Here is a 23414-nt window from a genome sequence, read left to right as displayed (position 1 = left end):
CTTATTTTTGATGAACGGACGGCTGATGGGACCCTAAATCTTACTTCCCATACACCTTTGCGACGTGCAGCTGCGCAGACGCAGACTGTGAGCACAGAAGGCTACATAACGTTAGCGGATAGTTTAACAACACTCACCAGCTTTCTGTCTAAAAAAAATCTTTATTTTGTTTCTACCATGAAAGATGTCAGCGGGTACCTCAAACAACAACAGAGCAGCAGCTCCACGCCAGAAATGGCGGCGGAGTGGCACGCTATGGAGGATTTCTACAACAAAAGGTAAAAAGTTAGCTGTTAGCTTAGCTTCCGTTAGCTTTCCCATTGATTCTAAATGGCACGCTGAGTCATTGAGCTAAGGATAGCTAACTAAAAACAATATTAAAAGCTTATTGTAATGGTTTATGTAAACATTTAATCGGACTATATCATAATGAGGAGGTTTTTATTTGAGTTCAGTATGTGAAATATTTACTACTTGCTGACGGACAAGTTTGTTTAGGAACTTTATAGTTCATAATTATGTTTTAGGTCATTTATTTGTTTAAAATGTCTTCCAGTTTGAGTTTTAAGCTCAAATTGAATTTCTAAACTCTTTAGAAATTCAAAGTTATTGATCCTGGAGATCATGATTATTTTTTTATCACATTAATGTATTAAATAATTTATCGTCAAAATGTATTATTGTGATGTTGTGTTGTGATCCATAGCAATCACTATTTATTGACCAGAAATTGCAAAGACGTGCTTAGATGCAGCATTTTATGCATTCAAACCCAGTTTGGTCATTTGAAAGGACATTCACTGCATTTGTGCACACTCCTTTAAATTGTTGCAGTATTAAACAATGAGTTTATTTCTGGTTTAAAGGAGACTGATTATTTTTTTAAGCTGTCAAAATGTTATTTTTATTTTATTTCACGCTTTAATTTTTTGTTTCCTTACTTTTTAAAAAATACCAATGATTTAGAAAATATCTTTTTTCATATTTGTATATATTTTTTTATATACCAATGATTCCAGTCAAGGACCCTCCTTTGCAATATTGTCATTATTGCAATATTTAAAAAATAATTTTTAAGCATACAGATTTTTTTTGCTGTCAATTATTTTCTTTTTTTTAATATATTTCATGCTTTAAATTTTTATTTGCAGTTACATTTTTAAAATACCAATGATTTTTTTTTTTATTTCTCCTATTTATATATACAATTGTTGATAAAGATGATTATAACCCAATTTCTATGCAAACCCTTAATGTAAATGTAAACAATTTCACATGATTGTAATTACAAACTTGTAAAGAGAAGTTGAGATTTGAGGATAGAGGGTTTTGGTATTTAAAAGCAATAAATAGAGTCACAATCATATTTACAGTCTCTACTGCTGATCTGCAGCAGATTTGTGCATTTCCCTGGGTTTTATTGGTGATTTTGTTTTTATTTTTTGCAGATTGTGGCATCAGTTGACGTTGAAGCTGACAGACTTTGTCAAAGATCCTTTTTTCAAAACAGGAGACGGCCTCATACAGGTAAATACCGACTCTCAGTGTGGCATACAGAGTCTGTTCCTCAAACTACTCCAGGAACCAGAAACTGAGGTTTTAATCTAAATTACTTTTTTTTTGTAGCTGTATGAAAACTTCATCAGTGACTTTGAACACAGAATCAACCCCCTGTCTCTGGTAGAAATCATCCTTTATGTTGCCAGGCAGATTTCAGGTGAGAACCAGAGGACAGATTTTCTTCAAATGTTTTCTTCTCACTTCTTTTTGTGTTCATTGAGATGTTTTCTTCTGGTTTCCAGATCCTAAAGATGCCATTACTTTTCTGGAGAAGACCAAAGAGAAGGTCAGTTAAGCCTCAGATTATTTTTCTGTTAATTTTACCGATCACCGTTATTGATCGGTCCGGCCGTGTGTTCGTACCATCCAGGTGAAAAGCAGTGAAGAAGCTGTGATTCTCTGCAAGACGTCCATCGGCAGGCTGAAGCTGGAGATCAGCGATCTTCCTGCCACCAAGGTGACGCAGATTTAAAACGCTGGGAGGCGCGATTCTGAAAACTCAGCTGATTGGTTAATCTAGGTCAGGTTAAAATGGGGGGTAAAGTAAATTAAGATGAAAAAAAAAAATTTGAAAATTAAAAAAATGAGTCTGTTGTTGTTGTTTTTTTAAAATATAAAAATGAATAAAAGGAAAAAACCCTAAAAAATATCAAAAGAAAAATGTGTATAAATGGATAAAAGAAAAAAAAATGCAAAAAATAAAAAGAAAATGAGAAAAATGAGTGAGAAAATAATAAAAACAGAAAGAAACAAAAGGAAAAAAATGAATAAAAACATAAAAGGGAAAATTAAAGGAAAAATAAACAAAACTAAGACAAATAGAAAATGGAAAAAAATGAGAGAATGAAGAGAAAAAATGGAAAAATGAATAATAGGAAAAAGAAAAGTGAAAGCAAAATATAAAATGAAAAAAAATAAAAGGAAAGGAATGAATAAAAGCAACAACGTAAAAACCAATTGAGAAATGAATGGAAGATGGTCTGTGTTTGCTGATCTTTCTGTCTCTTCATTCTCCACCTCCAGAAAATCATTGAGGAGGTGGAGGAAATGCTGAATAACTTACCCGGCATTACGTCGGTCCACGGACGGTTCTACGACCTCTCCAGCAAGTATTACCGCATCATCGGGAACCACGCCGCCTACTACAAGGACGCGCTGCGCTATCTGGGCTGCGTGGACATCAAAGACCTTCCAGGTGAGAAACTGTAACCGTGGCAACAGCATCTGAAGCTGAGAAAACCGTCTCTGACTCACTTCCTGTCCACAGAAACAGAGAAGCAGGAGAGAGCGTTCACCCTGGGCCTGGCCGGACTCCTGGGGGAGGGAGTTTACAACTTCGGAGAGCTGGTGGGGTTTCCTCTGAAAACTGATGTTATTGTTCGGCTCCACAGGCGGGACGCTGACTGTCCTGCTGTTTGCTCTGCAGCTGATGCATCCAGTGCTGGAGACCCTGAGGAACACAGACAAGCAGTGGCTCATTGACACGTTATACGCCTTCAACGCCGGGAACGTGGAGAAGTTCCAGGGCTTCAAGTCTGCATGGGGGCAGCAGGTGGAGCGCCAGCCGAACGCTCTTTATTTAAAAATGACAACTTTATGTTAACGATTGCACTGATTCCACACTAAAACCTCCATATTTGCATCAAAGTATGTTTCCCTTAATTTAAAAATGTAAATCAAAGCACATTTTGGACATATAGACCAAAAAACTCCTTTAGTGACTCAATTCTTCATTTCCAAGAGGAATTAAAGTATGATTTATGTTTTTTAAACCTGAAAAGCAGCCAATTAAATTGATTTGTCTTCACTGATTGTTGATCAATTTTGCATCAATATATTGTTCTCTTATCACCCACAGCCTGACCTCGCAGCTCATGAACCTAAACTGATGCAGAAGATCCAGCTGCTCTGCGTCATGGAGGTGGGTTGGTTTTTCACTTCCTGTTTGATCAGAGCTGTTAGTTCAGAATATTACTGTAAAAGTCTTTAAAGTATGACTATAAAGTATATAAAGTAGCATGCTAGGTCTTCAGGTCATATGCAATTCACTTGAATTTCAGAATGATGGCCATTTTTCAAGATGGCTGCCGTTTTTGAGCCTTTTAAACCAGTGGCTGCCCTAAACTGTTACCCGTTTCATGACCTCGGTTAACTCTGTCACATCATTTGTTTTTGACTTTGGTCATTTTATTCATACAACTTTAAAGTCATAACGTAGAAAAATCAGATTCTAAGACTGAAAACGTATCTTTTTGCTGGTTTCACACCAGTTGTCAACTGGAAAGAGATGGAAATGAGTGACAGACAGACAGACAGTCAGTCATCTTAATGGCTAGCGTTAGCTTCCGCAAATTTTTTTAAATGTGTTTTTGTTTTTTAGTGGGTTAGCATTAGCTTCCACAATTGTTTTGTTTTTAGCGGTTGTTGTTAGCTTTAGCTAATGATTTTATGTTTAGCGTTAGCTTCCACATTTTTTTTGTTTAGCATTAGCTTTGATAATTTTTTGTGCTTAGCCATTCTTGTTAATTTTTTTGTTTAGCTTTGGCTAATTGTTTATGTTTAGTGTTCGCATCTGCTATTTTTTTTGTTTCGCGGTTTAGCATTAGTTTCTGCTCATTTTTGTGTGTTTAGCATTAGCTCTCGCAAATTTTTTATGTGTTTAGCAGAGATAAGATTCTTGTTTAGTAAATTAGTAGCTAGTGAACCTGACTTTATTGTTAGCTGTGCCCACCCCTGGCAATAATTACTCTTAATAGATCAGTCATTACAACCACGGCAGCCATTTTGAAAAATGTTCATCAGAAAAAAAACACAAGAATATATTTAGGATTTCTTTGGTTATCATTAGACACCAAACATGTTTGGCTAATTGCTGATTTTAGCAGAAAAATAAATTTTCCTTGACAGGCCTGGTGGCCATCTTGAAACATGAAAACAGTATCAGTAAATATGATTACTGTGGCTCCATTTATGTATGATTTAAACCAAAAGCAGTCATCTGTGATAAGTATTAGTAAACTCCTTGACCATGGGGGCCATCTTGAATATTTCAGTGGCTAACCGGGAACATCTGTTCCCATTTAGGTTCTGGTGTGCGCATGTGAACGGTTTTGCTGGGATATTTCGTCATAATGGGTGTTTGTGTTTTTCCAGATGACGTTCACTCGTCCTGCGAATCACCGACAGCTCACCTTCACAGAAATCGCTCAGAGCGCAAAGATCCCCGTCAACGAGGTTAGCTTGTTTCCTGCAGCTTAGCTGCCGCTGTCCTGCTGGGCTGCTGACGTTTGCGTTCCTCCTGCAGGTGGAGCTTCTGGTGATGAAGGCGCTGTCTGTGGGCCTGATCAAAGGGAACATCGACGAAGTGGACCAGAAGGTCCAGATGACCTGGGTGCAGCCCAGAGTTCTGGACCTGCAGCAGGTTGGAGCTCGATCTCAGAACCTCAAACTTCCTCCTGATTTAAACATAAAGTAACCCATAAACCGCCGGTTTCTGCTTCAGATTAAAGGCATGAAGGACCGTTTGGACTCGTGGTGCAGCGACGTTAAGGACATGACGGTTCTGGTGGAGCAGCAGGCTCACGACATCCTCACCTGAGCAGGTGTCTCCGTTGGTCCGCAGAGGGGGAAAATATCACCAACATTTCTGCTCTTTGTCCTTTTTTTACTGGATGTTCTTTCTTCTGTTACCCTCACTGTTTGTTATCATTTATGTTGTAACATCATCCCCAGAAAAAGACACAAACTGTACAAAATACAAATAAAATGCATATAAAAATGATTCTTCCCTTTAATTTCTTACAGTTTTGTACAACGGAGTTTTAGGGCCAAAATAAAAAAAGAATAAAGTCTGAAAATTACAACTTATTGCCATAATATTCTAACTTAATTCTGTAATATGACATACAGTACAGACCAAAAGTTTGGACACACCTTCTCATTGAATTCAATTAGAAAGTGTGTCCAAACTTTTGGTCTGTACTGTATGTAATAATTTCTAAATATAATTTTATACTCATGACTTTATTTTTGTATTATTTTGATTATTCTCTTAATATTCTGACCTTATTTTCATATTACAACTTTATTCACATTACTGCAACATTATTCTAATATGAGTTTATTGCAATATTCTGAATTTAATTTGGTAATTTTATGATTTTATGCTTGAAATCTAACTTTATGCTCATATTATCACGACTTTATTCGCATATTATTTCAACTACTTCCATAAGTTAATTCTCGTAATAGAAAGACTTTATTTTCAAAATATAACTATACCTATATTATTTTGACTTTATTCTCATAACATTATTTTCTTCTAAAAATCCAACTATAATAAAGTTCTATTAATATTTTTAAAATAATTTCTTAGTGTTTTGATTTACAACTCAGCAGATTTACTCATTTTTAGCCTCATCAACTGGCAAAAATAAACATTTCTTATACTAAATTATGTTTTTTACGTATTTAAACATTTTTAGAAATTACACAGGAACATTTATGCCTTTTCCATTTTATACAAATTATCATATCAATATTTGTGACTTATTAATTGAACGGAGTAACTTCCTTAAAACAAAAACAGCTTGTTTTAGTTTAACCTGCGGTTATTTGAACCGCAGACTGGAACAGATGAAACACCTGAACAGGTGAGGAAGCTGTAAGGTGATGAAAGGTGAAACCTTCCAACCTTCCTGACACATTTAGCGGCGTTAGCAGCAGTTTTTTTTTAAATCATAAAACTCGTCTCGGTTTTACTGCAGCTGTTAAAAGACAAAAATAAAATTCAGTGAGAAATCAAACTCGTGATGTGAACGCAGTGACGTCATCGCCGTTATTCATTTACCCTTTTAAATTAAAAACCCCCACTGTGTTTATCTCCTCTCCTGTTTGTTTTATTTTTCTACACCTGCAGCTCAGCTGAGGTTGGTCTCCATCACTTTGCGGATCGTTATCTTTGTTTCTTTGTTTGTTTTTTTCTCTCTTCACGGCTCAACAAAATCATCCAACTGATCAAAAACAGATTATTTTCAACAGGTAAAATGAGAAATGAAGAACATATTGTGAAGTTTGGTTTTTCAAATAAGAAAATAATGTTTTAACGCCAGAGAAATTATAATGTATTGATTATTTTCAAACTGATAATATTCTCATGCTGATTTTTTTTTGCTACGATTTTATTCTTATGACTTTTTCGTGTTATTACTTCGGCTTTATTCTGGTAATATTACTATTTTATTCTCTAATTACAACTTACTTTTACCACTTTATTCTCTAAATATTATGACTATATCCTCGTATTACTAAATCGACTTTATTATGATCATTTTCTTACTTTATTCTCATGTTACTTATATTTTTTCTGGTAATTTTATCACTAGTTTTGGTTGTTCGAATTTATTCTCGCAATTTTACGACTTTATTTTCATAACATTATAACTTTGTAATTCTTATAATAGTACTTTATCCTCATATTATTACTACTTTATTCTGGTAATTTCATGATTTTATTCTCGTAATTCAATTGTTTTGTAAGCCTTTACCTAATTCTTGGTCGTAACCAAACTCCAGTTATCAGGAAAACAGATTGCTGAGTGACCAGATTTGCGGGCTGGGATGAAGAGGAGGAGGAGGAGGAGGAGGAGGAGTGAAATGAGGCTGGATAATTAGGAGAAGCAGTCTGTATCCCCAAAGGAAAAGAGCAGCGAGCTCCGTACATGCAGCTATTTGCACCATCCTTCTGTCTCTATCTCTTTAAGAGCCACCAGGAGGAGTGTGTGTGTCGGTGTGTGTGTGTGTGTGTGTTGGTGGGGGAGGGGTATCGGCTGGGGTGGAACAGTCCTGTAATGAGCAGATTTTACAGAGCCAGCGACAGAAAGGCCTTCAAACCAGCGGGAGCTTTCTGGGATTTTACAACAACATTCAGGATTTTGGGGAAACACGAAGAGGAGGAAGAGGAAGAGGAGGAAGAGCCGCCGCACCTGCATCCTCATCCTCACCATCCGAGAGGTTTTTACAGGCTGAGTCTGTTTGTGATGGATGAGGGTCTCTGAGGCCACTGTGTTGCTGTGTGCGTGTCGGTGAGTTTAATGGCGCTCCCGCATCCCGCATCCCGCATCCCGGCCCCGCATCCGGCTCGGTGCGGCAGGGAGGTGAAGATGCTCTAATGTCGGAGTGAGGTGGCTCGGTTTGAACGCCTATAGGCCTCGCTTGTCTGGAGGAGCAGGAAGGTGGAGGAGGAAGAAGAGGAGGAGGAGGAAGAGGAGGAGAAAGAGGCATGCAGGGAGCCTTCATCTCTCCGCCGAGTCCTGGGTGTTTCCACACCTGGTAGTCCGGTAGGCTCGGCTCGGTTCGGGACCAAAACTGGAACATTTCTAATATTTTTCAGCTGCTGCGGTTCGTTTTCAGGCTGAGCAACCTGTTCCCCTCCTCGCCGGTGGGGGCGCCGCACCAAGAATCCCTGAGGGACCCGAAGAAGACGCTGAGCGCAACTTCCTTCTACAGGAAATGTGAACAAAAATGGAGTTTCGTCAGATTTTAGCGGTTGAAGGATTTCTCTTTTAGAGTATAACCAGGGGCCATTTCTCTGGCTAGCGCTAGGCTAACGCGTTTGTTTTGGTTGTATTTACCCAGAATGCTCCGCGCTATAGTTCACTTCAGGTCTCCGGTCCACTTGGCGTTCACATATGCATTCGAACAGCACCAGAGTTCACGTCAACCGAACTGAGATCTCAGTTTTTAGGCGAACTAGGCTTCATTTCAACCGAAGCAAGACCGAAGTTTTAACGGTGGACTAAAGTTAATTTCAACAGAAGTTTTTAGGCGGACTGGAGTTCACAGAACTAAACCGAGACCAAAGTTTGTAGGCGGACTAGTTTTTTTATTCTCCCCTTTTTTGGTCCGCTTAGGCATTCACACCTCCACAAAGTGGACCTACTACAGCTGGATTAAAGTGGACTGAACACCGTGAAATCGCTTTTACATCTTGAGCCTCAAGAAGGCGAGTTATTGAGGCTCCTGCTGTCTGATCCACACCTCCCTCCAAATTCCCTCTGACTGAAGCAGTCGCTCCAGCTTTTCCTCACATTCTACGTTTTTGCCTAAACCTGTTTCATGCATGTCCACTGGAGGCAGGTTTGACTTTGATGATGGGGGGTCGTACTGCGGGGGGTGGGAGCAGGGAAAGGCCCACGGCCGGGGGGTTTGCACGGGGCCCCAGGGCCAGGGCGAGTACGCCGGCGCCTGGAGCCACGGCTTCGAGGTGCTGGGCGTCTACACCTGGCCCAGTGGGAACAACTACCAGGGCACCTGGGCGCAGGGCAAGCGGCACGGCGTCGGCGTGGAGAGCAAGGGCCGCTGGGAGTACAGGGGGGAGTGGACCCAGGGCTTCAAGGGCCGCTACGGGCAGCTGGAGAGCACGGCCAGCGGGGCCCGCTATGAGGGGACGTGGAGCAACGGGCTGCAGGACGGCTACGGCACGGAGACATACTCCGACGGAGGTAAGGGTCACACCTGAGGGACGATGTATGGGGTCACAGAGGTTGGAAAAGGTTTCCTGTTTATTTAATCACGCTGAAACGGTTTCCAGGTTTCACCGATTCTGCTTTATTTTAGGAAAACGAGAAAATATTAAAGAGGCAGTTTTATGTGAAACTAACTTTCACATTTTTTGTTTTAATTTTATTCCCTCATTTAAAACATACCTGGCATGTTTGCCAACCATTCAGCTATGCAAAATGCCTGAGTGGACCTAGCCCCGCCTTCGAGACTTAACTCCTCCCCCACCCAGCTCCTTTAGACTTGCCAGCAGCAATTAGCCAACACCTGGTGGAACTGCAGAGCTCATTATAGGAACTGCTTCTCAGAGCAACGCTGGTAAAAATGTTGTTAAAGGGTTAATAGAGGAGCCATGTTGTGATGACTTCCTGAGGGTAGCGTTTTTAAAGAGACAGAGGCCAAATTCGAGGCGTGAAATTACAAATTCAAATTTTGTTGTAAGTCACATTTGATGTATCCAGCATTTTTATAACAACTGAAGGTAGCATAGTTACTAGATTGTGCTATCAAGTGGCACTATATACCTGGAAAGAACAGTTACCGCCCCTTTAACATATTTGTACCAATCAGGATTTTCTAAGCCAATTCCTGTTTTCTGTTTTTTTTAACAATTACAATTTTTTTTAAAGGTTTGAGACACAATAAAGATAAAAAATTAATAATTTAAATGAATAAAAATTCACCAATCAGACTGAAAGTGACTTTCTAGTTTTGACCGATTCTAGTTTATTTTATTAAGGACTGAGACCCTTAAGGAGAAAATATTAACATGTTTGCAACGGACCAATAACAATTTTGCTTTTATGAAAAGATCAATTTTATTTTATTATTTTTTTACCAATCTAATGTTTTGACCGATTCCAAATTAAGAAACAAGTGAAGTTGAGATGCACCCATCAGACTTATTCTGACTAAAACTGGTTTTCCAGTTTTGACCGATTCCAGTCTATTATTTTAATCACTTTGAAACTTGAATATGAAAATATAAACATATTTTCACCAATCAGGTTTTCTGGGCTGATAACCATCTTGCTTTTTTTGTACAATTAAAAAAAATATTAATTAAAATTAAGGATTGTGACACAACAACAAAAAAAAACCCCGAATCATATGAATTCAGTGCATGTGGAAGTGACCTACATGTTATTTATGTAGCCTGCTTTGGAGATGTGTTACAGCAGCAGCAGAGTAAGCAAGTCGCTCCACTTTCAGAGTCGGGCTGTTGAAACATTTTTTAACCAGACCAACGTTCTGTCGTAGAAATATACAGAAAACTCTGAAATTCAGTCCAAACCTTCAGGAATGTGGGTTCTGGGATGTGGGGCTCCAGGTTCTGGTTCTTGCAGGCCAAAAACCACATATAATGTGATATAGTGTGATTTTATTTATTAACTACTCAATAATAAACTAAGCATAAACTATTGGAACTAAACAAATAATCTGTTTTTCTTGTATTAATGGAATTTTTGCACGTTTTTCTTGTTTAAAGGGGCAGTATTATGTATTTTCCAGACACATCCTGACATGTTATAGCACAATCAAGTAGTAATGTTACATTCAATTGTTATAAAAATGCTTTATATATCAAATCTGACTCAAGAGAAATTTACACCCAAATTAAAACCCTGAAATTGGGTCTCTGTCTCTTTAAGAAGCTCCTGCTCTTTCTGAAGCTCCGCCTTCAGGAAGTCGTCACAACATGGCTCCTCTATTAACCCTTTGATAACGTTTTTCCCAGCGTCACTGAGAAGTCGGTCCTGTAATGAGCTAAATGTTGGTGGCTAGTCTGACGGAGCTCAGAGGGGGAAGAGCTGCGCCTCAAAGGCGGAGCTAAGCCCACCCAGTTGAATGGTTGCCATGGAGATTAAAGTTTTTCTCAAGCATGCATGACAGAATTAAAGCAACACTCTAGGTATGTTTTTGATGAGCGAATAACATTGAAACATTATGAAAAGCTCAAAAGAGTTGATTTTACATAATCCTGTCCCTTTAAATGAAAGGAATGCTCGTTATTTTGAGCTCCATTGAAGAAAACAGAAAAATATCTTGTTTATTCTCAGAGATAAAAACAGAATCCAGGTCAGTCCTGCTGCTTTTAGCAATTAAAATCAGATTTGGGCAGCAAGTCGTACATTAGAGTAAAAGTCAATAGATGTGGTCCTAGTTGCCATGACAATAGAACAAAACCAGAAATGTTGGAAAAGATGGCCACTTTGTGTTACAGCTAACATCTTTGTAAGTAGGTTTTACTTTTAAAGTTATAGTTTTTTCTAGTTGATTCAATTCATTATTGAATTGTGATCGGGTGAGGCCACACACACTCAGTCCAAGGTCCACAAATGGCCCCTGCACCCCACTTTGAACCCCCTTGTTCTAAATAATGAGTGTAAAATCTTAATATTTCCAGAATAAAGTCGTAATTTAGTATATTGAAGTAGCAACTCCAACACGAAAACTAAAAACTAATTAAAATGAGAAATGTTGAGCATTTTTCCCTGATTTACATTAAATGCCTCAAAACTAAGTTCTCCTTCTGCTTTTGTTTTCTTTTAACATTCAGTAAAAATCAGATAAAGATTTGGCTCATGACGTTTAAATAGTATTAACTCTGTAATTCCTTCATTTTCTGTTGGAATCAAAAAGTTAACCTCAATTAAATAACATGCAGCACATTTTATGTTTTATTTTGACAAGAAAATCAAAATGGAAACAGCCAAAATCAGAAACGGCAAGTGAGAAAAAATTACATTGGATATAAAAAGCGTAATCGGTGCATCTGTGCTTTAGTTATTCAGTTAGTTGTTTGTTTTTGTACTTGATAGCATAATAAAACTTCTGAAATTCACCTCTGACTTTTGCTTTTTTTTTAAAGCAGCACAAAAATATGCAAAATTACTTCTTAAAATTGCTAAATGAAATGAGAGAAAAATGTTGAAGCGACTACAAAACCAAACAAAAATGCAAAGTAACGAAAAAACCAAGAAGGAAACAAAATGATGTGATAAGAGATTAAAAATGCAGAGAAAAGCAAAAAAGCACCTCAGATTATCAGAAAACAATAAATACAGGATAACATTAAAAACCTTCTGTTTTTATCCCTCCGGTTTAAACTTTTCACAGCACATCATCGCTCCTGTCCCTTCTGTCCCCGCGCCCTGCGATGCGAGGTCGCCATGGTAACGAGGAGACAGCGGGTCACCGGAGACGCCGCTGCTCCCTGATTGGCCCTCTCCTGCGTTTTGTTTCGTTTTTGTCTCCAGACTTCTGGGGGTTGTAATGTAGGCCGGACGGTGCAGAGGCTGCTCCTCGTTAATCTGAATGAGATTGAGATTAAATTACGCCAGTTTTTTCCTCAGCTGCAGGTTTAAAAACAAAGCAACTTTTAAACCAGCGGTACTTAAAAACAAATTTTATATTTTCCCACCTCATAGTCCGAAGTCATTGTAGATAGAAAATAAAAGATCAGTAAATTTCCCCCTCGCCCCCAACAAAACTCCCCCAAAATCTTTTTAGAAAAAGAGAAAATTACTGAGTTTGAAAAGTTAAAAATGTCTGCCAAAAAACTTAATCTGGGAAACTTTCAAGAAAAAACAAGAAAATTTCTGAGTTTCAGAAATTAAAAATTTGAAAATGTTGAAACTTAAAAACCAAAGGTTTTCCATTTTGAAAAAGTTCCTTGTCTTTTCTAGAAAGTTTCTGAGATAAAATAAAAAAATTATCTCCAATATCTTTTTTTGGCGGAAATTCACCCCTTCTTTTGTTTCTATTATATCTTTGACTATTTTATCTCAGAAATTTCTTTGTTTTTTCTAGACAGTTTCTGAGATAAATTTCAAAATTCGGAGTGTTTTGGCGGAAATGTACTCTCCCTTATTTTGCATCTGCAATGCCGTGCTTGACATTACTCTGAGTCAAACCAACGAAACCCTTTGAGCAACCTGTTCCCCTCCTCGCCTGTGGGGGCGCTGCGCCAAGAACCACTGAAGGAAACGACACAAAAATCTCCTGCTACATTAAATGTAAAGAAAAAGCAGAGGTGCATCAGATTTTAGCGATTGGAGGATTTCTCTTTTGTCTTTGATTAAAAACCAGGAGCCATTTTTTCTGCTAGTGCTAGGCTTTGTTTTGGTTGCCATTTTATTCATTCATTTATAAATGTCAAATTTCCAAACTAAATACTTAAGTAGCAAGCAAACATTTTTAGTTTACAGACTCAATGTTTAGCTTGTTACTTAAACAACAAAGAACAACCAAAAAGAGTTTTTGTTTATCGGTGTGTGGAGTAAATATATGGAAAGGATTAAATGAGGAGTTTAAAAAAAGTAGAAATATAAACCAGCTTAAAAACAGTTTAAAAAGGAGCTTATTGGGAAATATGTTATATCAGATGAGTGTTTTAAAGTCCATAAAGGCTATTGACGATATAAAAAGTGTTTTATATCGTACAACTAGATGTACAATTATTAGATGTACAAATAATTGTACGTCTAAAGATGAGAATGTGAGATTTAAATATAATGTAAGGTGGAAATAATTTATGTCTTTCTGGTGTTTCGACATTTAATTGATTATAAGTTGATGAGTATGAAAGGGGCAGGACATAATAAGATCTTGTATCTTCTACCTGCTCCTTTTCGAACAGATAATATAAAATGTCACTTGGGAATGATAATTTGTTATTTTCTTTATCTTCTTTCTTGATTTTACTTTTGTCTGTTTGAAATAAATAAATAAATAAATAAATGTTTAGTTAGGAAGCTTAACATATGTATTTTTTCCAAATAAAACTACAAATATTTTTATGCACCTTAAAAAAAAAGGGTCCAATATGTACCAGATCTGTTGAATCAAGTTTCGTCCAAATTCATTCAAATCAATTAAATTTCAGTGTCATTACTAGAAAAAAAAAAAGTAAATCATGAAAATGTTGAAATTTGCAACAAGTTTTGAGTTCAGAAAGGACAAAAGGAATTATTACAGGGAGTTGACTTAAAAATAACAAACAAAAAGTGAATTACAGAGCAAGAAACATTAAAAAATAAAGGTTTTTTGCAGACTAAATATTCAAAATCAAAAGAATCGCCCAATCAGCTCTGGTTTCAGTCTTTTTGCCTGATTGGTTAGTTTTATCTCTGAGTCAGGCGGAGCTGAAGTCTCAGTTCCTGAAGGAAGAGGCGTCAGACGCTGAAACGGGTCTGAAAAAACAAACTTCATCAGCAGGAGCCGAAGTGAGTTTAGCTGACAGGCTGAGAGTTTAACGCCACTTCCTGTCCAGAAACATCAAAACCTGGAAAATGAAAACAGAAACTCATCTGGAGACAGTCAGAGGCTCAGGAGGGGGGAGGAAGGCGTAAACGTTTTCATCGTTTGTCATTTCAGCTGTTTTTAATGTATAACTGCATATTAGGGCCATTATAGATAGAAAAAAGTACATTTCTGACAAAAAAATAAAATAAAACTTTGACATTAATCTCAGAAATATTCTGAGACTAAAAGTCAAAAATGTTCAACTTTTGACACTCAAAAATTTCCAATTTTTCCTATAAAGTTTCTGGAATTGATCTAAAAATTTGCTATTTTTTCTTGCAAATTTTTGACTTTTCAAACTCATAGATGTTTTTTTAAAAGAAACTTCCTGAGATTCTTTACAAAACTTCAGATTTTTTTTCCAACAAAGTTTTAACTTTTAAAGTTGAGAAAGTTCTTTATTTTCTAATTGTGGATTAATGGATTAATTAATTAATTTATTAGATTAAAATTAGTTCCAATACGCAGTTTTCATGTGACATCATGCTTCTGGGAACTTTGTAACTGACAGCCATGTTGGTAGGCAGTTGCAATTGAGTTGCTATGACAACATTAAACTACAAGCTTAGCACTAGCTCTCGCCTTGTTATAACACTTTTATATTATATACGATTATATACTTATAATCGATATAAGTACATTACAACTATTACTCGGTCAGTTTCTGAGCACTCTGCCCTCCTCCATGTAATACTTAGATAAATATCAGATATTTACTGTGGTATTTACTGCTGAGCTAGCAACGTTAGCTTAGCTAATGAAGCTTTTATCTGCTAGCTAAGACAGACAAGATTGTTACCACATGTACTTACTCTAGACACCAGAACCTTGTTATTCACGTGAACAGTTTGTACGTCGTTTAAACATTGATTGTTTGCGTCCATTGATCTCACTCTTCAGTAACTAGTGAACTGTGTCGTAGGATGAGATCGGAGGCAGCTTCTCCATATCGTTTCCATTCTCCGTCTGTCAATCCCGACAGCAGCCATTTTGTTCATGTATCTTTCTGACGCACATTGGTAAAAAGTGTCAATATACTTTCTTTTTGTTGGTTGGTGCTCTGCCTACCAAGATGGCGGTTCAGTCTTGTGGGAACTAAATATTTCATGGTTAATGGAGACATGGTGACGTATCGTCATCTGAAACTGACTTGTTTTTGTCTCAGGAACCTATCAGGGCCAGTGGCTGGCCGGGATGCGCCATGGTTACGGCGTCCGGCAGAGCGTCCCGTACGGCATGGCCGCCGTCATCCTCTTCCCTCTGAGGACTTCCATAAACTCCCTCCGCTCCGAGCACAGCCAGGGGCCGCCGGCCGCCCTGGAGGACGGCGTCGCCACCACGCCCACGGACGGCGTGGTGGCCGGGCTGGCGGGGAGCCCGGTGGGGCGAGGCGGGTTCGCCCTGACGACGCCGAGCGAAGCGGACCGGCAACGCAAGAGGAAGGGTCGGTTCCGGCAATCCATCCTGAGCGGGCTGAAGCTGCGGCGGTCTGAGTCCAAAAGCTCCCTGGCCAGCCAGCTGAGCAAGCAGAGCTCGTTCTGCAGCGAGGCCGGCATGAGCACGGTCAGCTCCGCCGCCTCCGACATCCACTCAAACGCCAGCGAGAGCGAGCAGGGCGCCCCGGTGGACGCCACGGTCACCGAAATGTACGCCGGGGAGTGGCGCAGCGACCAGCGGGCCGGCTGGGGCGTGAGCCGGCGCTCCGACGGGCTGCAATATGCCGGGGAGTGGGGCGCCAACAAGCGGCACGGGTACGGCTGCACCACGTTCCCCGACGGCACCAAGGAGGAAGGAAAGTACAAGCAGAACGTCCTGGTGAGCGGGAAGCGGAAGAACCTGATCCCACTGAGGGCCAGTAAGATCCGGGAGAAGGTGGACCGGGCGGTGGAGGCCGCCGAGAAGGCCGCCGAGATCGCCAAGCAGAAGGCCGAGATCGCCATGTCACGGTAAGACGGAACCAAATATCCCAAAACTGCAGAACACTCACGTCTGGATCAACCAGAACCAGATGCCTCAGGTCTTCTGGTTTTGGTTCTGAATGCAGAGCAGACCCAGAACATGGAGCAGCAGCATTCAGCTTCTATACGCCACAAATCTGGAACAAACTTCCAGAAAACTGCAGAGCAGCCGAAACACTGAGTTTCTTTAAACCTAGACTGAAAACCCACCTGGTTGGAATTGCTTTTGAAACATCATAGATGACAAAATTAAATTTTTACTGCTTTACAGTGAGGCGTTTTTTTATGACTGTGTTTTCATTGTGTAAAGCACTTCGAACTATCTAGTTATAAATGTTTAGCTTGCAAACTAAATATTTAGTTAGCAAGCTATGTGGGTAGAACATATTTACTGACAAAGAGTTTTTTTTTAAAAATGTGCTATTTTGTTTAATTACTGCTCTGGATATGTTCTTTCAGAAAATTGCTTTTTAATTGATTCTATGTACTTGATTTAATAATTAATCAGTTGCTAATTTAGTTGACGATTTTAATAATCCACTCAGCAATTAATTGTTTCAGCCCTCTTACTGTCTCCGTCTCTTAATTTGCTAGTATGATTACTGGATGAAATACGGATTATAAGAACTTCTGGTCCAAAAAGCTGATGATAAATAACAGAGCATGAACTCCGTAGACCTGGTGGCGTTGGAGGAGCTGACCTTTATTCCTGTGTCTCCCTGTCTGGGTCAGGATGAGCCACGCCCGTGGGAAGGCGGAGGCCGCTGAAAGGGTGGCGCAGAAAGCGATGGAGGAGGGCCGACTGGCCCGGATAACTGCCAAAGAGCTCTCGCCCTCGTTTCATATCTACGGCAACGGTGAGAAACCAAACGCAGCTGGACCAGCGCTGGTTCCTTCATTCATCAGAACTGCTGCAGTAACCTGCTGCACGCCCTGAACACCTTAAGTTTATGGAATTAAATTCAGGCAAATTATACATTTTTGGTTATAACTCTGACTGATGGATGTCAGAAAATTGCTTTTAATATGATCCACAGTGTGTGAATACTATGCATGATCAGAAATTAGTGGAGTTCAAACACAAGCTCAGCTGTGTTGCTGTTTGAGGCAAATTTGAGAAAATAGTCAAGAAGGTAAAGAAGTGAAATGTTTGTTGAATCATATTTTAATTTTAATTTCAAATTTATAGTTATATTTTCAACTTGTTCATTCAGTTTGGACCTACTAAATATTTAGTTTGGGGCTAAATATTTAGCATGCTAAATAAATGTATAAATGCAAAATAATAATTTGGACTAAATTATTAGCTCTAATTTAATATTTAGCAGCTCCAAACTAGATATTTAGTTAACAAGCTAAATAATAATCTTTCTAAGAAAATATTTAGCTCAAAACAAAATATTTAGTATATACAAACTAAATATTTATGTAGCAAGCAAAGTATTTAGACACAAACTAAATATTTAGCTAAAAAGCTAAATAGTTAGCTTGCTAACTAAATCTTTAGCATGGAGCTACAAATTTAGCTTGCTAAATAAATATATAGTTCTAAACTAATTGTTTAGTAAGCAAGCTAAATATTTAGTTTGAAGAGTTTCCCCACAAACTACTGTTAGCAGTTAACATTTAAGATAACTGTAGCATTGATAGCAATGAAGCTAATTTTAGCTTTCACAATATTGCTTGTATAACAAATGGAGTAAGTCCATGTTAATCAACGTGTTGGTGTTACCCCACATGCTACAGGCTACATTTTAGCTAACCTTAGCATTGGTTAGGTTTTTACTGACACTTTGGCTGGCCTCTTTTAAATTTCTTGAGCAATTTAGCAGTTTGCTGTTACACTCCTATAAATATCAGTAACATAAGGTTCATTTTGTTGCAGCTCATCACCTCTTTGCTTCCCTGCATGTCAGTAGCACTCAAACACCTTCTCTCTGTGGGTTTCACTGTGGATCTTTGCCAAATTAATTCACTGGTCCCGCTCTCCTGCTCTCCTAGGGCTCGAATGTCAGACGCTCAAACACCAGGACGCCAAGGACAAAGACCACGAGGTCATCTCCACGGGAACAGACAGTCCGGAGCTGTGCACTCCGGACACCACGCCGCCTGTAACAACACCTGATCTCAGCCCCGTGCTGAGCGTCCCCACCTCGCCCCCTCGCAGCCCGCAGAAGCACGTCCACCGGCCCAGAAACGCCTGCTTCATGCGGCAGAGCGCAGTGGACGATCAGGGCGGGGCTGAAATTCAGGTGTTGGTAGAGGGGCGTGGGGTGGACCTGTCGAGGCCCAGCGCCAACAGTTGGACTGACGACGCGTATGCGGAGCGTGGAGGCAGCAGCCGCTCAACCACGCCGTCTCTCCTGGAGGAGCAGGAGACCCAGATCAACGGCCACGAGCAAGCCCCTCTGTCCAATCACAAACCCCGGGAGAAACCCTCGTCCAATCACAAGCCGCGGGACTACCGGGCGTGGGAGCACTCCCTGCCCAACCAGAAGCCGTCCAAGCATGCCAGCTCCAATCACAAGTCGAGGGAGTACTCGTCGTCCAATCACAAGACATGGGATCATTCCTCCACCAATCACAAGGCCTGTGAGCACGCCTCTTCCAACTACAAGCCGCAGGTCCACATCTTATCCAATCACAAGGCCTTTGAACACAACATATCCAATCACAAGACTTCTGAGCATGCTTCTTCCAATCACAAGCCCCAGGACTATATCTCCTCCAATCACCACGCAAAGGACCACGTTTCTTCTAGCGCCAACGCCCGAGAGCATGTCTACTCCAACCACCATCCGAAGCAGCACAACCCCTCCAACCACAAGCTGACGGAGCAAGCCGTCATCGACCAGCGGCCGGACGGCCTCGGCGGGGGGTGGAAGGCCGAAAGCACGCTGCGCTGGAGCCCCGCCCACTCCCGCCTCACAGAGCGGGACGAGGAGCGGATGAACGACTACACCGTCGACATGAGGCTGCACTGTCCGGAGTCGCCGGCGCCCAAGAACAACCGGCTGCGGTCGCGGGGCCTTCGGCCGGTCCGGGAGGGTTCCACGGACTCTGTGCAGATGCTGGAGAACCTGAATGTGGGGCCGGAGCTGGAGGAGTGGCCGCTGCACAGGGACCTCACCCTCTCCCCGCCCCTAAAGTCTCAGCCCATCACTCTGGAGCAGGAAGGAGAGCATCTGGCTCTCAAATCAAACTCAGTGAGTCCACTTCCCTCAGGTTAACGCCAAACCTGCTGTGTTACATAATCTACCATTATTGAGAGCCACTGCCCTGCAACTTTTAGATTCATTAATTATGCAGCCATTTTCTTCAGAACTACAGTTTTCTATTGCATCAAGATGGCCGACCTTCTTTCCATAACAAGGGCTAAATTATTCAAATATTTTTTTACTTTTAAATATGTTTGAAATATTTAACATATGCTGAATACAAATCAAAATTATTTGCCCATTTAATCACATAATAAAATAATCACAGATTCATCCAACAATTTTTGGGAAAAAAAATTAAAACCTTATTTCTGTTCCTGGAAAATGTAACAACAATATTTATTCTGTTAAATCCCAAAAACAAGGTGAACTAATTGTTTCTTCTTCTCTTGTTTTGTCTTTTAGGGCTCCAGCTCTATTCTGGTGGTTTTGGTCATTTTACTCAATATTGGAGTAGCCATTCTTTTCATCCACTTCTTTATTTAAACATTATGCAGTTATAATCTAAGATTTATTGATGACTACGGTATATTATATTATTACTAACTGAGATGGACCGGACGCAGCAGAGCCTTTCTATCGTTGGTCTCTCCCTGTTTCGGTTTTCTCCTCCCAGTTTTTTCCAGATGCTTGTTTTGAGCTTGCAAACACGAGGAGGAAGACGCTTTTTGAGTCAACAGAGCAGCTTTAATAACCGGGACATGCATGGATGTCCATCGCCGACGGACTCAAGGTGGCGCCGGTCTACACGAGAATATAGCAACCCTTGTTTCTTGGTTACCATGACTATCGTGCTAGCCAAGAGCATGGCTCACTCTCCATCCTTTAACCCCTTCCTCCCCTCTCCAGTCTATCGGCACTATGCGCTACGTACAAAACTATGCTGCAAGAGTAGATCCATTTTAAAGGGCTCTGTCATCATCTTTTTGTTTTCAGCCGTTGCATGAGGCTGTGTTTCTATCCCTTTAAATCGACTCGGTTCCGCCCTCTCCCCCCATTTCATCCATCATTCGCGTTTTGATTCCCCTGAATCGGACGCAAGCACACGCCTGAATTTACGATAAAGGATAAAAGTGGGTGGGATTTATACTTCCAAACACACACACACACACACACCCCGACACACACGCATCAGCACGCAGAGAATAAAGTAACCGAGGAGGTTTCAGCCCCTTTGTACAGCCTGGAGACTGTTATGTTATAACCACTAATTCTAATATATATGTCGATGTGTCATTATTATCCGAATTTGTTACTTTTTGCAGTTTGCAAGACAGAGAGAATGCTGAGTGCCTCGTATTTATTCATTCCCCCTCTGAAATGTTAATTTCTAACCAGACCGTGATTTAAAAAAACAAACAAACAAACAAACAAAAAAACAACACTACAAGTGGGCGGGGCTTAGAGGAGAGCTCCGCCTCCCGTCTTTATCCTAAAATGGCATGCACTGTTTTGTCTCTCTCTCCTCGCCACCCCCTCCTCTTTTTGGACTAGTCACGTCGTGTCATTTTCAGACACACTCTGGTCCGGATGAGATTTATATGTATTTATTTTAATTATATATTTATTTATTTACTTCCTTCCAGCATGTTTGTTTAGCCTGCTCAATCTGGTGTCGGTCTGTGAGCTCTTCCCCTCTCGGCAGGGCAGGGCTGGGCGCAGAGGGCGGTGTAAAATTAACGCTAGCTTTTACCTCTCAGCGGGTACCGAGACGTCCCCGAGTTTCTGAATGATACGAAGAACAAACTCTGCTACTGTATGTTTTATACTTCGCACCCGGTGGCATCATCATGTTGTGACATCATTGCATGCCCGAGCATGCTCTTTCTTACTCTTTGGTTTATGAGGTTGTTTCAAAGTCAACGTGGAGAAAATAATATAATGTTTGAAATTAACAGGCTTGGTGTGGTTATTGCTTCAGTCCGGTACACTTCAGGTTTCTACAAGTCCTGGATGAGCCCCCAATTTTGCTATATACTACACAGTATTCAATGAAAGCTAATGCTAAAGTGCTATACCAACACAGTAGCATTAGCTATACCAACACCCGTATTCGTGGCAGCTAATGCTAAAGCGCTAACTTCTGTTCAAATTATATTTGCCCTTGAAAGACTACAAGCCTCGAGCAAAAATGTAATTTTGGCACAGCTTACATGTTCTCATCCTGGATGAGCCGTCCAATTCTGCTGCTCCACATTAAATGAATCTGTCAGAGGATAAAACATAAATTTGTAACTTTTCAGAAACATAAACCGCTAAAATATTATCAAGCCAACTTTAAATGATCTGAAGTGCTCTGATAATTTCCCCCCAATATCGATATCTTCATTTTTTGGTAGTGGTGCGCACAGCTAGCTAAAACGTTACTTGTACTAATCCTAAGGCATCAGCTCTTCTAAAGCACTATGCCAGCACAGTATTTAGTGCAAGCTATTGCTAAAGCGCTAACTTCAAATAAAATTATATCTGCCTTTGAAAGACAATTTTGACACCATTTACATGTTCTCGTCCCGGATGAGCCCCCAATTCTTCTGCTCTACACAGATCCAAACACACCCAGTGAAGCTCAGTCAGGGGAAAAATATTAATTTGTAGCTTTTCAAAAACAAACAGCCAACACAAAATCAATCCAACTTTAACTCATCTGAAGTGCGGGCGTGATTTTCCCCGTTTTACTGATCTTTTCAGTTTTTTCCAGTGGTGCTAGCTAAAAGTTATTTGTGCTAATCTTAAAGCATCAGCTATGCTAAAGCTGAAGCACTATGACAACACAGTATGTAACAGCAGCTGATGCTAACATCTTATACCAACACATGCAAAATTCTGCTTCTACTAATTATGGAATTAGATATGACATGCAATATTTCATAAAATACCCTTTTTAACTTAACGAGTAAAAGTTTCACAAATCCCTAACTGTGAAATAAAAGCATAACATTTTTTAACACACTCAAGTCTCAGAGCTGTTTCTAATCTAAAAGTGTAGTGAAATCCTCAAAGAAATGGGACAGAAACCCAAACTAAATAGAAATTTTACAACTTTATCAGTTTTTTTTGACTTTTTTGCACCATTTCTATTTCTTTCACTACAAGATTATTTCAAAACCAATAGCAGCAAATTATGTCCAATCTTAATAATTGAGAGTGGAAAATGTGTTGTTATATCATTCATATATCTGTTGGTAATAAAACATCCTTCAGGAGCCTGTCTGTGGTGATCAGTTATTAGCTACCAAATAAATCACATCATAATAACAAATAATCCATTTTATTTTAAGGGATGTTACAAAACTCTACAAAACAAAATAGGAGTTAAAATAACACATACAGGAAAAATAATACAGTAAATCTAAAATAAAAAGTAACTAATTAAGGTGATTATTCTCATCTGTGAATAATCACCTGAGTTTTCAGGAGTTTTAAGGATGATTTAGCAGGGGTCTCAAACTCCAGTCCTCCAGTCGCTGTCCTACAGTTTTTAGATGTGCCACAGGTACAAAACACTGGAATGAAATGGCTTAATTACCTCCTCCTTGTGTAGATCAGTTCTCCCAGCCTTGCTAATGACCTAATTATTCTATTCAGGTGCAGCAGAGGCACATCTAAAAGTTGCAGGCCTGCGGCCCTCGAGGCCTGGAGTTTGAGACCCCTGATTTAAAGGAACAGCAAGCAGTGCTGAACCCATAGGACCAGACTGGAGGCACTGGTGTGTGAGATTGATTTATCTGGGCATATTTACTCTGTAAAAAGTCACTGACGAGAATGGTTCAGTTACCAGAAGTTTTAAAACGTAATTTACTCCACATGCAGA

General features: G+C 39.9%; 2 protein-coding genes across 2 annotated transcripts; both read left to right on the top strand.

Moving 5' to 3' along the window:
* Positions 1–67: 67 nt before the first annotated feature.
* psmd13 (proteasome 26S subunit, non-ATPase 13) lies at positions 68–5341 on the top strand. Its single transcript, XM_032561771.1, has 12 exons — positions 68–278; positions 1449–1527; positions 1627–1717; positions 1803–1846; positions 1931–2017; positions 2584–2755; positions 2828–2907; positions 2987–3112; positions 3419–3481; positions 4714–4794; positions 4865–4981; positions 5063–5341. Exons 1-12 carry the CDS (start codon positions 178–180, stop codon positions 5156–5158), a joined length of 1137 nt encoding a protein of 378 aa, XP_032417662.1. The 5' UTR covers positions 68–177; the 3' UTR covers positions 5159–5341.
* Positions 5342–7277: 1936 nt separating this feature from the next.
* jph3a (junctophilin 3a) lies at positions 7278–21498 on the top strand. The gene is made up of 5 exons (XM_032561743.1): positions 7278–9062; positions 15593–16373; positions 17118–17242; positions 18387–19591; positions 20009–21498. Exons 1-5 carry the CDS (start codon positions 8681–8683, stop codon positions 20087–20089), a joined length of 2574 nt encoding a protein of 857 aa, XP_032417634.1. The 5' UTR covers positions 7278–8680; the 3' UTR covers positions 20090–21498.
* The last annotated feature ends 1916 nt before the right edge of the window (positions 21499–23414 follow it).

The sequence above is a fragment of the Xiphophorus hellerii genome, chromosome 4 (genome assembly GCF_003331165.1).
Source record: "Xiphophorus hellerii strain 12219 chromosome 4, Xiphophorus_hellerii-4.1, whole genome shotgun sequence".
NCBI lineage: Eukaryota > Metazoa > Chordata > Actinopteri > Cyprinodontiformes > Poeciliidae > Xiphophorus > Xiphophorus hellerii.
This window is presented reverse-complemented; position numbering and strand designations above follow the sequence as displayed.

Bases quoted from the DNA above. Each gene is read 5' to 3' on its own strand.
- jph3a (XM_032561743.1), top strand. From the start codon at position 8,681: ATGTCCACTGGAGGCAGGTTTGACTTTGATGATGGGGGGTCGTACTGC. The intron at 9,063-15,592 runs GTAAGGGTCACA...TTTTTGTCTCAG, and splicing joins GGAGACATACTCCGACGGAG to GAACCTATCAGGGCCAGTGG. The intron at 17,243-18,386 runs GTGAGAAACCAA...CTGCTCTCCTAG, and splicing joins GTTTCATATCTACGGCAACG to GGCTCGAATGTCAGACGCTC.
- psmd13 (XM_032561771.1), top strand. From the start codon at position 178: ATGAAAGATGTCAGCGGGTACCTCAAACAACAACAGAGCAGCAGCTCC. The intron at 279-1,448 runs GTAAAAAGTTAG...TATTTTTTGCAG, and splicing joins GAGGATTTCTACAACAAAAG to ATTGTGGCATCAGTTGACGT. The intron at 1,718-1,802 runs GTGAGAACCAGA...TCTGGTTTCCAG, and splicing joins TGTTGCCAGGCAGATTTCAG to ATCCTAAAGATGCCATTACT.